The 13,799-nt window shown below is 38.5% G+C and overlaps 1 protein-coding gene across 1 annotated transcript in view; it reads right to left on the reverse strand.

Moving 5' to 3' along the window:
• Nucleotides 1-13,799, reverse strand: part of LOC126481465 (DNA polymerase eta) — a 194,741-nt gene that overhangs the window by 34,534 nt on the left and 146,408 nt on the right. Inside the window, exon 8 of the mRNA XM_050105241.1 lies at nucleotides 13,626-13,795. Within this exon, the coding sequence (XP_049961198.1) occupies nucleotides 13,626-13,795 (170 nt within the window). The remainder of the gene's footprint in view (nucleotides 1-13,625; nucleotides 13,796-13,799) is intronic.

A 13,799-nucleotide genomic window follows, 5' to 3' on the forward strand; every position in this document is an offset into this window, starting at 1 on the left:
ACTATGCTGTTTGTAGTAGCTTACCTGCATTCCTATTTTCCTATTCATTATTAAACCTACTCCTGCATTACCCCTATTTGATTTTGTATTTATAACCCTGTATTCACATGACCAGAAGTCTTGTTCCTTCTGCCACCGAACTTCACTAATTAGCCACTATATCTAACTTTAACCTATCCATTTCCCTTTTTAAATTTTCTAACGTACTTGCCCGATTAAGGGATCTCACATTCCACGCTCCGATCTGTATAACGCCAGATTTCTTTCTCCTGATAACGACGTCTTCTTGAGTAGTCCCCGCCCGGAGATCCAAATGGGGGACTATTTTACCTCCGGAATTTTTTACCCAAGAGGACGCCATCAGCATTTAACCATACAGTAAAGCTGCATGCCCTTGGGAAAAATTACGCCTGTAGTTTCCCCTTGCTTTCAGCCATTCGCAGTACCAGCACAGCAAGGCCGTTTTGGTTAGTGTTACAAGGCCAGTCAGTCAATCATCCAGACTGTTGACCCTGCAACTACTGGAAAAGCTGCTGCCCCTCTCCAGGAGCCACACGTTTGTCTGGCCTCTCAACAGATACCCCTCCGTTGTGGTTGCACCTACGGTACGGCTATCTGTAACGCCGAGGCACGCAAGCCTCCCCACCAACGGCAAGGTCCATGGTTCATAATTATAATAATTAGTTGTATTGTGGTGGCTGAAGCAGTTTTGTTTTACAGACCTATGTCAGAACCAATGAAAAAAAGGAAACAATACAGTGTCAAATACTTGAAGAATGGCTTTATTCAGATGCCTGTAAATAAGGCATTACCAGTGTATCTGATCTGCCAAAGAGTATTCCCAAATGATGCAATGAGACCTTCCAAGTTAGAACATCTGGCAAAAGTAGATGCTAGTAAAAAAAAATTGTCTTACTTTCAAAGCCTCAAGGAACAACATTCAAGGCATCAAAACCTGCTTAATGTGTCTGGGATGGCATTAAATGAAGATGTGGATTGTTTACATCTTGCTTATGATCATTCCATAAAATAAGGAAAAAATCTGTCAAGAACTATTATTTGTCTCAAAATTAGGAATAGATTCTAAAGTAAAATCTGGTATGCTGAACACTACCTTAAAGAAAAAGATATTCCTCTGAAAAATATTGTGTCAGTTGCTATAGATGGTGCTGCAGCAGTGGAAGGATGATACCATGGGCTAATTTCATATTTAAAAAGGGCGGTATCAAACAGAGTAACCATAACTGACATTTGGTAGCAAAAAACCTTAGCGATCACCTTCATAGCTCTTTATAGTTCATAATTGCTGCAGTTAACAAGATTTCAACTGTCTGCTCCTACACACAGAGGTTCACTGGCTGTCATAGTGTACCTGACTAAAAGGTTTTACAGCTTCTGCTACAGTTTTAACGTTTTTTGAAAACAAAGACCATTTGTTTAGGGTTAATTGACTGAAATTTAGGGGTCATATACCATATTTGACTGATCTGAACAGTAAATGTAATGAAATGAATCTACAGATACAAGGAGATGAGTTGAATTTAATCAAAACAAAGGCAACTGTTTCTTCTTTTGTGTCAAAACTTGCCTTGCACAGATACAATTGAAGTTGAAAACGATTTTATCAGTTTCCAAATCTTTCTTCTGTGAAAACAAATGATGACCATTTACTATTTTGTCAGCACATGGAGCCATTTAAAGATTTTACAAACAGATTTGAGGATGATGTTCAAATGACTATTCCAGATTGGGTACTGGAACCTTTTATCCACATATATCAAAATTATCCTTGCAGGAAGAGCTGATAGAATTTCCAAAACATGAAGAGTTAAAATTAAAATTCAACGATGCATGCCAAGAATTATGGCTAAAAAGATAAATTCCTATATTGTATCCAGCTTTATGGGCTGCAGCAAAGAGGTATTTCATCGCTTACCCATCTTCATATTTACTAGAAAGACGATTTAGCATGGTTAGCAAGATAGTTACCAAGAACAAAAACAGACTGTCAGTCTTAGAGTGCAGAAATTTGGGATTGTTGATGACAAAAGTGACACCAAATATTGTAAAATTATTGTCATTAAACCAAGTTCAGATCTCTCATTAAAAATATTGTAAAATTTTAAAATATATATTTGCTACGCAACCTCTGAGAATGACACCAATATTGTTAATACCTTTTAATAAAAGTAATTTTGGAAAATGTAAACCAGCTGGAATTTGAACACAGATGCCTGCTTATTTAGAACAGTGCTCTTAGAAATTCAGCAGCTGGAGCACAACTCGGACAGTTCACACTTCAATCTTCCACTACTTATCTTCATATCTTTCCCACCTTCTGTATCACAGCATTGTTGGATTACCGTATTTACTCGAATCTAAGCCGCACTCGAATCCAAGCCGCACCTGAAAAATGAGACTCGAAATAAAGGGAAAAAAAATTTCCCGTAAGCCGCACCTGAAATCTGAGACTCGAAATTCAAGGGGAGAGAAAAGTTTTAGGCCGCACCTCCAAATCGAAACAAAGTTGGTCCATTCTAATATGAGACACAATTTAGGTATAATGAATGACAATACAGCTACAGTAGTTTGGTTCGAGTCGTAAGCTTAGCAGTTAAGCTTTACCACGTAGCCATTGCTATGCGTCAGGTGCTCCGTCCGTATTTATACGGGTACCCTTCCTTTTTCACGTGCTTCGTCTGGTTTGGATCGATTGCTTATTTTGCTTTGATCTGATAAGTGCCGTTTTCTTTGTTATAGGTGCTTACGTCACTCTAAGCTGAAAATGCAGTACTGCGCTGTGTCATACATTGTTTGTCGCATTCTGATAGTGCGTGTTTACGGCCTGTCGCCGCTCTCGGCATGGCTTACTTTTGTGCGTGCTACCGCCGCTTACAATTAAAAACAAGAGAGAGGAATCGTCTCATTAGCGAAACAATGGCAAGAGACTGCTATTTGTTGTTACTTACACTGCTGCTTTCTTTGATAATGATCAACAAGAACCAAATAATAGACTGTGTATGATAGAACATGTTCTGAATGAGAGTTGGGCGAAAATTTTTCCCCGTTTGAAAATCTTTGCGGCCGCTTCTTTAGTACGTCAAATTCTACACAGAAATTAGAGTCGTCTTAGATTTAAAAATCTAGTCAGTTGCCGTGCTTCATTTCTGACTGTATCACTATTAGGCATAAGAATAATATATAAACATGACACGATACGTATATTCTTCCGCGTTTGCTGTTGTCTCTAGTTTCGTAGTTTATTAGGCAGACAGGATTTAAATGAGATAGCAGGAAACACGAAAGAATACATGGTAAAATGTTTATATTCGTATTACTCTTATGGTGAAGAGAATACTGCATGTGATTCACATTTCATCAGGTTCCTATTAGCAACCATCTCTTCTCACAGGTAGGAAAAAATTCAGAACTTAGAGTTGGCCATATTGACAAACATCTCAAACAGTCTTGCCAGTCGGATTTTCATAGTACATTGAAATTCCGCTACAGTCGAAGATGAACAATTCGGAATTTGTATTATTTCGTTGGATAATGTATGAAAATGCAGTGGTCGAAACTCGGGGCGGAGAAAAAAAGCTCGTCTTCCATCTTTTTTTTTTTTTTTTTTTAATTTATTTACTGACGCATTGGTTTTGGCGCAAGCATTTACCTTTGTGCCTACAAAGCATGCCTGTGTAGCGCTATATATATTCGACGGCAGAAGTTAGTTGTGGTGGCACCTACCAACATTTTTCAGAACTTCTGCTTGCTTTGCACTCGATTCTAAGCCGCAGGCGGTTTTTTGGATTACAAAAACTGGAAAAAAAGTGCGGCTTAGATTCGAGTAAATACGGTAATGTTTTTCTCCGAAAAGAGAGCATTGGGTCGGAAAAGGCTGAGAACCTATGCTGTAAATTGACCCATGACCATTCTGATAAAAATTGTGCAAATAATCTATGACACATGGTATGAACTAAATAATTAACCTAACTAACTAGCTAACTAACTAACTGGTAGTACAGACCTCAAAGCACTTATACATCAGATAAGTGGATTATACACTGTCTAGTCACACTGATGTGACCATCTGTCAAAAGCCTGAATAACCAACATTTGCAGTGCAGACCACTGTGAAATGTGCAGGAAGAGTGTCAGCGAGGTTCTGAAAGGTACCAACATGGATATGAAGGCATGATGACTCCAGTGCCATGACCAGCTGTACTAGGTTTTTCACTTGAGGATCCACGAAGCCTACAGCCCGACTGAGATGGTCCCTTAGATTCTCGATTGGGTTCAAATCCGGGGAGTTTGGTGGCCAGGGAAGTATGGTAAACTCATCCTGCTGCTCTTCAAGTCACACATGTAAACTGCGAGCTGTGTGACAGGTAGCACTATCCTTCTGCTATATGTCATTGTGCCAAAAACAAACTGCATGTATGGGTGGACAAGGTCCCCAAGGATAGGTGGATACTTGGGTTGATCCACTGTGCCTTCCGGAATGACAAGATCACCCAAGGAATGTCACAAAACATTCCCCAGACCATAACGCTCTCTCCTCTGGCCTGGATGACAAATGACTGCATGTATTCCGCATCTTCTTGACACACTTTATATATCCTCCACTGCTAGTACTTCCACCTGCCGTCTATGGGTGGTTATTGCATATTGACATCAAACATATGTGGTGGTCACATTGATGTGACTGGAACATGTACTTTATCCAAAAACTGCAAGAAATTATCATCTGTGAACTATACAACCATATCAAACAGAAATAAACTTATCTGAATTGATGTTTCAGCAGAATGTGAATTTATTGGATCTTTTTTATGACATAGCAAAATATGTTTGCCCCCCTTTCTTTCTACCATGTACCTCGATCAGTCTAAAACTGAAACTGATCATCCTTTTCACCATAATCCAGTCATATGTAGAATCATTTTTATGCCTCCCTGATGGCTCATTTTCCTTATCTATGTAACAGCCAAGAAATTTTAAAGACCTTAATATAAAAACAGCAATTTTGGATGTATGTATTTTTTAAAAACTGGAAATGTGATGGATCTAAGCAATCTTATGTGGTTTTTGTCTCCTTGGTGTAGGATTACCATCCTTTACTCTGTAGATGATAACTTAACAAGTGAGGCAAGATTTGGTATCAGCCGAAGCAGTGCTTTAACAGTTTTTCTGATACTCTGACCCTACAGACACATATATAAAAATCCACACTAGGTTGCCTGTGTTGTAGCTCCCATGTCAGTGTTGGATGTCACTGCATTAACAGTCTTTATCCTGGGCATCCAAGGTCTGTATGTATGCCAGCTGTCTTGCTTTGTCAGTTCTGTTGATGTAATGTTGGGCATCATCAAGCTGAAATGGAAACAAAGCATCCGTTGCTGCTGCAGCCTTTAAATTGTGAATCAGGAAAAACTGTGAGAAAACTGCAGTGCAATGTTGTCCACGAATTTCATGATCCCACTTTCTCGTCAATGTACATGGAGAGCATGTCTGCCAATATCTTATTAAAATATTCCATTTCTTGAATGGTAGACAGTAGTCATCCTGTGGATGATGCTCAATTGTGTAATTACTTCTCATACTAGTCTCAACTGACACACTTTTCCACAATCAGAGCTCTTTATATGTGGTGTCTCATGCTTCAAAATTATATCTTTGACAAGAAACCCGGAAATTTCTGAAATTTTGAAAATTGATACAGCCTTTTAACAATTTAGTGGGTGAAATAGTCAGTGCACATTTTTTTCCATTTGCAGTATTGCCATGTGTAAACTTGAAAAAATCTCCTCAAGAGACTAATTCCAATCCAATCCACTGCATTAGAACAACTGCTGGAGGAATTGGTACTATATGTCCTAGAGTGACTAAGGCACATGTTTCCATCATTAGCATTCCCTACAAAGGATAAACGTAATGCCTGAGAGATCACTAGAAAAATGGCCAATGATACATGCTTCTGATTCCATCAAGGGTATTTACAGATTCAATATGATCTGATGCTGGCATTTCATGAGAATACTTCAGTATGGCTGTCTGTAAAAGAGCTGAAATCACAAGCAACAATTTCTGTCCCACTGGATCATAATTAGTTTAATACAATGTTCCATCTATTAATGGTCCCCAATAGCTGAGTGGTCAGTGCGACAGGCTGTCATGCCATGGGGCCCGGGTTCAATTTCCAGCTCGGCTGGGGATTTTCTCCGCTCGCTCAGGGACTGGGTGTTGTGTTGTCTTCAACGAGGTGGTGATAGGAAGGGCATCAGCCCTCCTCTTGAATTAACCATGCCAAATCCGACCTTAACCATGCTGACCCTGCGTAAATGCGGGACAAAGGCACAAGTAAATGTTCCATCTATTAATGTGAATTTTTGCAGCTTCTTCCTTCTCTAAGGCTTCTACAGTATTCAGTACTGCTGGATCTTCCATTTGTTCTGTTGTAATGTTTATTAGTTGAGCAGTGACTGGAACGTCACCAGCACTGTTATAATCCTCCAATGGTTTTCGTGAAAAAGAGTTGGCAGTTGGTATCCTTGTGTTTGCATCCATTTTTGTATACAACAATAATGCCCTATTCCCATGGCTTCAGAGTCCTTCTCACCAATTGTGCTGATGGATCCTTCAGGGTCGTCAGCCAGTATAAAGAATGACAGTCAGTCACAACAGTGAATGATCTGCTACACAAAAAGGGTCGGAGCTTAATGACTGCACAAACAACCGCAAGGCACTCTTTCCCAGTTGTAAAGAAGTACTTTCTGAACTTGGAGAAAACTACGGAGGCACAAGCAACCACTCTTCCAGTTGTTTCGTTGATTTGCACTAGAAATGTACCTCTCTCATGACCAGTAGAGTAGGCATTCTTGTAAAAAGTGCCAGGACTGGTAGAGATGACAGTACATCTTTAAAGGGTACAGGAAGATCTTTCTTGCTCCCTGATCCAAGAAAAATTCGTGTCTTCCTGCTACAATTCTTGTTGTGGCCACATCTGACAACTGAATTCTTCATGAAGTGTCTATAGTAGGACCACATTCAGAGGAAACCTCTCAAAATCACACATGTATTCAGAAGTCAAGAAATCTGTTACGGCTCTTATATTTTCTGGACCACAACAGACACTTTCTGTTATCTACATATTCAAAAAATTTTATTTCCTGCACGATGAAGAGGCAAACTTTTGCAATTGGATGAAGACTTGGCTCACGGACACATTTCAGCACTGTTGACAAGTGTCTTCGACACTCTACAAATGTATTCAAGAAACAACAGTTGACCTAGTACCTACAACATTCATCCATTTAAGATGCTAAAGGAGGTTGCTCAAAATGGTTTCAAGGTTGGCTGAAGTGATGCAAAAACCAAACAGCATAACTTAGAACTTGTGTGTTATGAGAGCAATCTTTTCCTCATCAGTCTCATTTACTATGATCTGCCAGTAGTCAGTCATTATATCTGTAGTAGAGAAAGACTTTACTCCATTTTGTTAGTTCAAAGCATCATCGATTCATGAAATGAGTTCACATTTGTTTTAGCGATGTTCAGTCAGTTGCAATTTATGATGGAATGCCATTTGCCATTTTTCTTCTCATGAGGACTACAGGAAAGGATTAAGGACACACTGGCATCTTGCAGTACTGTCTCTGTTTCCTTCTGATTTATCTACTGTTCAGCGGGGCACACACAATATTACGATTATTGGCAGGGGGATGATCCCAAATGTTCATACGGAGTTATACATTGAACCGCCTGATCTATGTTATCTCCATTCTGGATTGGTACATGAGCAATAAAATTGAAGCAGGATGACCACTCACCGACACTGTTCCTTATTCCTGCTGGGACCTATTGATGGTTGGATAATAGATTCTTCTGAGGGGGAATTCTGTACCAATGGCATTCAGCTGATATTCATGGACAGCCTCCTCTTCACATACCTCAATAGGTATGGGAAGGAGAGGCTGGTAAAGCTTATAGGTGACGGTGGTAGTGGGATCACTCATGGAAAAATTCCTGTAGTAGTTGGTGTTACAGCTGCACCTTTTTTTAGATTGAAGTCAGCTGATAGGTATACCTGCTTAGAGGAAGTCCCTCTAACTAAGAGCTCACCTTCAGAGGACGTCATGTTCCGAGTAGAGAAGGAATTAGCACATTTCATCAAAATACAAAATTTAGAGATAAAGTTAGTGATCTGCTTATAGATGTTGACTCTGAAATTATTGGTATATCGGAACACCACTTAAATAATCTGACAATTCAGAGGCTTCCTTTATCAGTACACAGATTAGCTGTCTGTTTTTCAAGGAGCTCCTTGTGGGGTTGGGGAGTGGCTATGTTTGTAAAAAACAGTATTCCATTTGAGTCCATAGATGTATCGTGACACTGCACTGAACAGATATTTGAATGTTGTGCAGGGGCAGTTGAATTTAATGAAAGTAAACTTCTAATTGTTGCTGTTTATAGGTCCCCTAACTCTGACTTCACAGCATTTTTGCTCAAGCTAGAGGGGCTTCTTGATTCACTTTGTAGGAAATACCAGAAATTAGTTATATGTGGTGACTTCAATATAAATTTTTTATATAATTGTGCAAGAAAAAGGATGTTGGTAGATCTCCTAAATTCATATGATCAGATGCAGACTGTATTTTTTCCAACTAGGGTGCAGGGGAACAGTAGCACAGCCATAGACAATACTTTTGTTCGTTCTTCATTACTATGTGGGAATTCTGTTAGTAAAAGGGTAATTGGCCTTTCATACCATGACACACAAATTTTAACACTAAAAGGCTTTTGTAATCAAACAGATGTCACATTTAATTACAAACTGTGTAGTAAAGTTAATCCAACAGCAACAGAGAGTTTTTTTAAATCTTGTCAAAGAACAAGAGTGGCAGGGTGTTTCTAGTTCCTCATGTTCTTTGAGTGTTTCTTTCCATTAGAATGTTCTGAACGGGGTACTAGAGCAGTAAAAGGCAGGCTCAGTGGCTGACTAGTGGGATAAGGATGTCATGTAGAACAAAGCAGGAATTATATCAAAATGTTAGAAGTTGTCACAGTCAAGCTACAGTAGGCCATTACAAACAGTATTATAATAGTGTTTAAAAATGTCACAAGGAAGGCAAAGAGTATGTGGTATGCAAATAGAATAGCTAATTTACAGGATAAAATTAAAACCATATGGTCAGTTGTGAAGGAAGTGTCTGGTCAGCAGCACAAGGTTAATGATATAAAGTCAGTTTGTAGTAAAAATATATCAGATATATGTACAGTATTTGACAATCATTTTTCTGAGCATCGCTGGTGGATTAAATAATTATTTAGTCTTTACAGGGAATCATTTAACTCTCTTGGCAAATGTCTTTCCAAGATTGATGTCTAAATACTCCTCTGTGATACAGACAAGTGGGAGATTGAGTCAATAATTAAATCACTGAAGACTAAGGACTCTCATGGATATGATGGAGTGTCTAGCAGAATATTGAAGTACTGTGCTGCAAATTTTAGCCTGGTATTTAGCCATATTTGTAATTTTTCCTTTAGGAATGGTCAGTTTCCTGAACGACTGAAGTACTCAGTAGTGGAACTGCTTTATAAAAAGAGAGAATACAGTTTGGCTTTAGAAGTTGTTTAACAACTGAAAATGCTACATTCTCTTTTCTCTGTGAAGTACTGGATGGGTTAAACAAACGGTTTCGAACACTAGGCATATTTTTTGATTTAACTAAGGCATTTAATTGTGTTGATCACAAAATATTGCTCCAGAAGTTGGTAGTAAGGGATGTCGTGTGCAACATTGGCTAGGTTTCAAATAGTGCAGTTCATGACATAAGTTCATGGCTTTTATAAAATAAACTAACACTAAATCACAATAAGAATCAGTTTTTACAGTTTCTAACACACAAATCAACAAAACCCGACATTTTAAATTCACAGAATGGGCATATGATTAGTGTAACTGAACAGTCAAATTTCTAGGTGTTCAGATAGATAGTAAACTGTCATGGACAGCCCATGTTCAGGATCTTGTTCAAAGACTTAGTGCTGCCATTTTTACTATTCGAACTGTATCTGAAGTGTGTGACCATTTGGCAGAAATCAACCATGCATTTGGATCAGACTTCCTTAACTTTTGTGCAGAAAGGTGTGCAGTATACTGCTGCATCCATTTTAATAAGCTACCACTCGAATTCAAAAATCTTAGGAGTAATCCACGCGCTTTTTCAAATCGAAACTGAAGAGTTTTCCTCGTGGGCCAATCCTTCTATTCTTTTGAGGAGTTCCTTCAAAAATTAAGCTGATTCTTGTTGTATTGTTGAGTGCATTTACTTAAACTTATGGATTGACTTTTTTTCGGGTTCATACACATTTTATTTTTATCTGTTATTACTTTTATGTTGTAATTTCATGTACTGACATGTTCCATGACCTTGGAGATTTGCTCTTCAATTTGGTCCTACGGAACTTGATGTGTAAATAAATAAATGAAGTGATTGTATGGCATATATTGGCTTGGAAATCACCTTTGGGGTTTGGTTGCCGTATTGCAAGTCTTTTTAGTTGACACAGCTTCGGGGACTTGTATGTCAATGATGATGAATATGATGATGAAGGACACACAACACCCAGTAACCGGCCGGGAATCGAACCCAGGCCCACTTATGTGGTAGGCGGTAATGTGACTGCTGCACTACGGAGGCAGATAAATAAATAAATAAATAAATGAATAAACACAGAGCTCTACTTGTTCACTTGTGATGGTTATGACTGTTGCTGGAATATAGATTTGTTTTGTGAGGCTGAGTATCTTTTTACATTTTGTTTGAAATTCACAGTTAAACTAAGCATTTAAACTGTTGACTAGAACACATTGAATTGATGGCAGTGAGAAAGTCAGTATTCAATTGTAGACAACAGTTCAGAACAATTGTTTCTGTATGAACTTGTTGGGATAGCTTCATCAATCTGGAGCTCCAGTCTCCCAAAGTCTATGACTGCTTGTGAAAACTGCAAGAAGTTTAATCCAGGAAACAATTACAGCTGCAATCTGGTAACATGGCAAACTTCACTTTAAGTTTTCTCCCAATGCAATGGCCTTTGAATTTTGGAACACAATTTTCTTCAGTTTGTTATGCCATTGATGATGACATCCATGTGACTCCCCAATACCTCTTCTTCCTTATGGATTTTTATCTGCAGGGGTTCATCTCTGCAAATGGTCCCTCATTAGTTTGGTAATGGGTTTCATCCTGCAGATTGGTTGGAGACACCAGCAGCTGCCTGGTGTGTATGGAATTGTCCTGTTGTTTGATGTCTTCAGGAGTAATAATCATTGAACACTATTCTTTTTCTTACTACATACTGTAATATTTTTTTTATTTGTGTGTGGTATTTTGGTGACAGTGCTGCAGAGCAGGAGTTTCATTACTTTATGGAGTAATGAAATAATTAGGCCATAAAGTTAAAAAAAGGGAAACACTGGCATCTCAGTAGCAGGAAGTTTGGAGAGGCAGCTTTAAATTTAAATTTTTATAGTACAAAAATAAAATATGTCGTTGAAATTTTGCTGTCTTAATATAATGTTAATATAAGGAATATCCTGTTGAATTATTTGTGTATATAAGAGCTGAGTACCAGTTTTGAGATGTAAAATACTGTGCAAATGTAGAACTGGAAAGGGCCAATCAGATTTGGGCAAACAGCAGGTTACAACATGACAGCTTTGAGCGAGGTCATGTGTAGAGTGGAACAACCAGATTGTGGTGTTGGCCAGGTGGGTGTGATGCAATGTTGTGTCTAAGGGCTTACATTAAAAAATTTCCGACGGCATAAATAGGCTCCAAGGACAGTTGGCTGGTCATGAAATTTTACAAAATCACCAACATCGAGAGCCACCCCACATATAATTTTGTAATGCTGTGTCTAGAAAAAGAGTTAGTGGCAGCAGACTGGGAATTATTACAAACAGACTGACTGCCATATGCTTATGTATATTAGCCATTGACACCGGACTTTACACTGAAAATAATACACGGTGTAAAATCCTAGTTCTAGTATTTAACAGTATCTAATGGCAACTGAAACACACATCAATCGCATTGTTGGTATTCTGCGAGTTCGTCTCAATGACCTAGAGTCCTGACATCATCACCGGCAAGTGTGATCCTACTCTTGTGTTCACAAATAGTAACAGGGTAATTGTGTTGTTTCCCTCTGGTATTGTTCTTCAGCTATGTGGGCCTCTTGCTAATTCTCTCTGCGCGTTCTTGAACTTCCCATCATTGTTCTTAAATCACTGCTCATCTGTATCATCCAAATAAAAGCAGACATGGCAAAAACACATATCATGTCATCCCAACTATTGTATTTAGTGACATGGTTGAATCCCTTTAACCATTTCAATATATCCTGGCCAGCACGTCCCGAAATCAGTGCTGGTTGCTTGATTGGAATCTGATCCACTGATGTTTCAGTACCTTTACAATGTGACCATAGAAGTAATGTGCTGTCTGTATTTGGGTTCCAGGCTGCAAAAGTGACAGCTTTTGTGAAGCCTTATTGGAGCAATAATGATGGTGCTGGGAAAGTCCAAAACTACTTTGTGTCACTCTCAAAATATGCTATGTAGAATTAAAAATTGAGCACCAGCAGAGAGCTGTGTTAGCAAAAGAACTAAAACATCTCAATGAATGCAAGTTTACTGAGCACACATAAGAGTACAGACACAGAATGCTTCTATTTTTACACACATGCTGTAACAAACTACTGTATTCTTCAAATAAATTAGTCCCAGAAGCTGCCAAAAATAATGTATTTTACGCAACAGTTAATGGCAACAGGCAGGAACAGAAGATTTCTTATGATACTGAACTGCATGCAATTAATGCAGGTAAATAACTATTGTCTGAAACAGATGGAAAACAAACACACTCACCCCCCCCACCCCCTCCCCGACCCTGCACGCACACAGCAGTACCATAATTTTTTAAAATGTGTGTTACAACAAATAGGATGTAGTAGAGTGCATCATCTTTTGGGCAAGCATTCTTTCAATATTTTGGATAATAACTATTCAGATATCTTCAAGGTGAGTAGGTGACCGAATTAAAACAACTTGACTCAATATTGTGGAGTAAATGCCTGTATGTCACAGATAGCACACTCAGAAACAAGAGTGGCAGTCATAGACAAAAATTTATACATCTGAAAATAAAACACAGCATGTACCAAGTCAGCAAATCCATAGTGCTTACAAATTATGTGATTAACTATTAAAAATGGGTGGAATTTTTTGGAATGCCAGGTAGCGGAGACTCAGAACAATAATTCCTCTGAGACAATAAATGGGTGGCTTCCATTTGCCCAGGCTCTCAGAGGAATTATTGTTCTGAGTAAGGCAGTCCAAACATGCTATCCATTTTAATAATTAACCACATAATTTATAAGCACTGTGGATTTGTTGACTTGGTGGTTGCTTACACACATTCAGTTTTATTTATGACTGATGCTGTCCTGGATGCACACCCAAAAGGTGATGGACTACTCTATACAATGGGTAAACCTAAAAGAAATACAAAATGTGATGTGTCTAACATTAAATTCTGATAAATAAAACATACCATTTATCATCAGCTGGCGGACATGAATTACTGCTTTTAAGTAACTCATATGCTTCTTTTGCCATGTTATTCACATCATATGAAGACAGTGGTCCACAACGCGATGAAATAGATTTGGGATTATTTTTCTGCCTGTATGAAACTGTAATCATTTTTGCACGTCGCTTATTCTGC

Source organism: Schistocerca serialis, chromosome 5, assembly GCF_023864345.2.
Source record: "Schistocerca serialis cubense isolate TAMUIC-IGC-003099 chromosome 5, iqSchSeri2.2, whole genome shotgun sequence".
Classification (NCBI taxonomy): domain Eukaryota; kingdom Metazoa; phylum Arthropoda; class Insecta; order Orthoptera; family Acrididae; genus Schistocerca; species Schistocerca serialis.